Here is a 2973-nt window from a genome sequence, read left to right as displayed (position 1 = left end):
TCATGAGGCACTAGATCTCCATTCATGAATTCGTCGTCACAACAGAAGATGATAAAACAGTCGCGGATTATTGTTATGAAACAAACATAAATTTACTAAGCAATTGAGCTGCGATATCTCCACAATCACCTCCAAACCCACCACGGGCAGGAAAATGTGTTGGCAATGATGATACCATCGATGAAACTGCAGAAGGACAGTTTGTCATTGAATACTGAGGAGAAGTAATTTCATGATGAATTTTCAACATACAGTGAAGCAGGTAATATGTCCAATCCTGCAGATTCGATGTTACCTTTGGAATATGACTCTGCTGTTTTTGACAGCAATCTGCTGAGCAACTCTGAGTTTGTAAATAACGATGGCAACATGTTTAACGATAATACCATCTTTGATGTAAATGACCTGCCACGCCAGTTCAACAACAATATTTCAAAGCCTGCAAGAAAAACCAAAATCACTCAATGGCATCTTTGTTCCGCAAATGTCGAGAGGCTGTGAAAACCCTTGCAAAACGACCTTCTTTGACTAAGGATCCGAGACAGTTGCAATTTGAAGCTGATGTTAACCGCTTGTTCCTTTATTCTAGTTATAATCAATTGGGGAAAAGTGCGATGAATCAGATGCTGAAAAGATTATTGAAAAAGCCAGTAATACCTCTTTTGCTGATCAAGCGATACAAGTACAAGAAAATGTTCACACACAAGTTAAGACGTTTTGTGCATTCATGGATGAAATTCTTCTTCCAAATGAACAAACAATGAACGATCCTCTTGGATTATCTCAACAAGCAAGTGTTTTGCCTCGCCGAAGTGGACTTAGTTTGGCTGTGGGTAGGAACGGTTCATCTCCTGATAATTATGCCGTTGTCATTGATATGCTTTTGGAGCAGCTGGCCCTCAAACAAGACCATTAAGCCAAGCCGAAGTTTCTCAGAAATTAAAAGATCAACTTGGCTACACACTCAATATTAAACCTTCTCAAATACCTCACAAGGATGCTGGTCAGGGTCTTTTCTTAGACGGTGCAGTGGATGTTGGTTCTGTGGTGGCCTTTTATCCTGGTGTGGTATACTCTCCGGCTTATTATCGCTACATTCCAGGGTATCCAAAGGTTGGTGCGCAGAACCCTTATTTGATTACTAGATATGATGGGAATGTAATCAATGCTCAACCTTGGGGTTCTGGAGGGGACAAAAGAGAACTGTGGAACGGTAGAAATGCCGTAGAAGTGAAGCCTGATACGAAAGTAGCAGAAAAAGGTTCAGACAGGGTCTGGAAAGTGCTGAGTAAGCCTTTGGTAGGGAAAGGAGACAACAGTGAAGTAATTGAGCGCCGAAATCCATTAGCATTGGCTCATTTTGCGAATCACCCTTCAAAAGGAGTGCTACCGAATGTCACAATCTGCCCCGAACTTATTTCCATGATAAGTCAAGCAAAGTTTCGGTTGATCAAATTCAGGAATCCAAACTAAAATTACAAGAAACCACCCAAAACCGAGTAAAATCTGAGCTGTGATCAAACTAATGCTTCAATCTTCACTGCAGTAAAAAACACCAATTAATTAGTAAAAACAGCTAATAATTAAAAAGTCCCAAAATTGGAATTAAGACAAAAGTGAAGAAGAAAGCTTGAGCTCAGATTACCTGTTCCAAAATCTATCATCAAATAGGACAAGCTCAATTCTGAGCACCAAAGGCACTTCTGGAATTTTTCTTCTTTGAACTTCTGAATACCAATTGAAACCCTAACTTGTGGGCATAAAAGGAGAAAGAGAGAAATCAAAAGGGGGACGAAAAAGTTGAGAGAGAGGCGGCGAAAAACTTCAAAAACGAAAACCCTAATCCCCCAAACCAGAGAAGAAATCGATTGAAGGAGGCGAAGGAAGGAGATTCGGTCTTTACCTGAGCTACCGACTCACCGAAGGTGAGCTTCCTTTCAAACTTTCATGCTGTTTGAACGAGAGAGAGACATTGAGAACGATGGAGAGCGATGAGAGAGCGAGGTTAGCGATACAGAGAGAGGGAGGTTAGCGATACAGAGAGAGTGAGGTTAGCGATGCAGAGGGAGTGAGATTGGGAGAAGAGGATTCGAGAGCTAGATGACGAAGTCTGTTTTTCTTTTCTTTTTTTTCAATTTTCTTTCCCTAATTTATTTTAGATAGAATATTTATTAAAAAAAAAACTATTAAACCCATTTAATTTTCCTAGGTATTTAGTTAATGTTTGTTTATACTTTCAATTTATTTCCCCCTTTCCAATATACATTCCCCATCGACAACCCAACAGCCAAGTGGCTGGGTTTAATTAGGGTAGTCCACTAGTTTTTTATTAGTTTTTTCTTTTTTATTTCTTTTTAATTTGCCTTAGTTTATATATTTAAGTCAGTATTAAAATATCAGTTAGTTAGTAAGTGGTCTGGTGGAGGGGAGTGGCTTCTAGATCTTTAGTGTAGTGGGTTCGATACTCCTAGGCGTAGTTTTTCTTTCTTTTAATATTTTCTCTTATATTTATGCTTTATTATTCATATTTCTTTTTTTTATTTATTGTTTAATAATATGATTTGTTTTTTTCTTTTAATTTCATCATTCATTCAAAACCATTTTAAAACTATAAAAATCATATTTTTCTCGACTCAATGTCGAGCCCATTTCCACACCCTTGTAAGTCGATTGCTTTTTAAGCATCGCCATCAACCTCACATAGCTTACTCTTGGGCTTTCTTACAATGAGCCGGTTCTCTTGCACTTACACTCATGCATTGCATTATTTGTTGTTTGGGCCCGATTTAATTATTTCACGATTTTTTAATCCCCATTTAACAAGATGTACCCCACTTCCCCGATGTGTAATAATCTTGTACTGTTTTATTTCTTTGACTGTTTAGTTAGCTACTAACACAAGAATAAAATCAACAATTTCAAAAAAGATCAAAAATAAGACTCGATCCAATGTCGAGTATTTTCTCAATAAAC

At 37.9% G+C, this 2973-nt stretch overlaps 1 protein-coding gene across 1 annotated transcript; it reads left to right on the top strand.

Moving 5' to 3' along the window:
• Window positions 1–267: 267 nt before the first annotated feature.
• LOC127095808 (uncharacterized) lies at window positions 268–1473 on the top strand. Its single transcript, XM_051034444.1, has 3 exons — window positions 268–396; window positions 611–833; window positions 893–1473. The coding sequence occupies exons 1-3, from the start codon at window positions 268–270 to the stop codon at window positions 1471–1473; spliced, it is 933 nt and encodes a 310-aa protein (XP_050890401.1).
• The last annotated feature ends 1500 nt before the right edge of the window (window positions 1474–2973 follow it).

This window comes from Lathyrus oleraceus, chromosome 6 (assembly GCF_024323335.1).
Source record: "Lathyrus oleraceus cultivar Zhongwan6 chromosome 6, CAAS_Psat_ZW6_1.0, whole genome shotgun sequence".
In the NCBI taxonomy this organism is placed as follows: domain Eukaryota; kingdom Viridiplantae; phylum Streptophyta; class Magnoliopsida; order Fabales; family Fabaceae; genus Lathyrus; species Lathyrus oleraceus.
Note: the sequence above shows the minus strand (reverse complement) of the source record. Positions and strands in the feature narration are given on the sequence as shown.

What these genes read in the sequence shown, in the direction of transcription:
- LOC127095808 (XM_051034444.1), top strand. Translation starts at nt 268, where the DNA reads ATGTCCAATCCTGCAGATTCGATGTTACCTTTGGAATATGACTCTGCT. An exon ending in ACGATAATACCATCTTTGAT is followed by an intron (nt 397 to 610) that starts GTAAATGACCTG and finishes ATTGGGGAAAAG; the next exon opens with TGCGATGAATCAGATGCTGA. An exon ending in TGGACTTAGTTTGGCTGTGG is followed by an intron (nt 834 to 892) that starts GTAGGAACGGTT and finishes CTTTTGGAGCAG; the next exon opens with CTGGCCCTCAAACAAGACCA.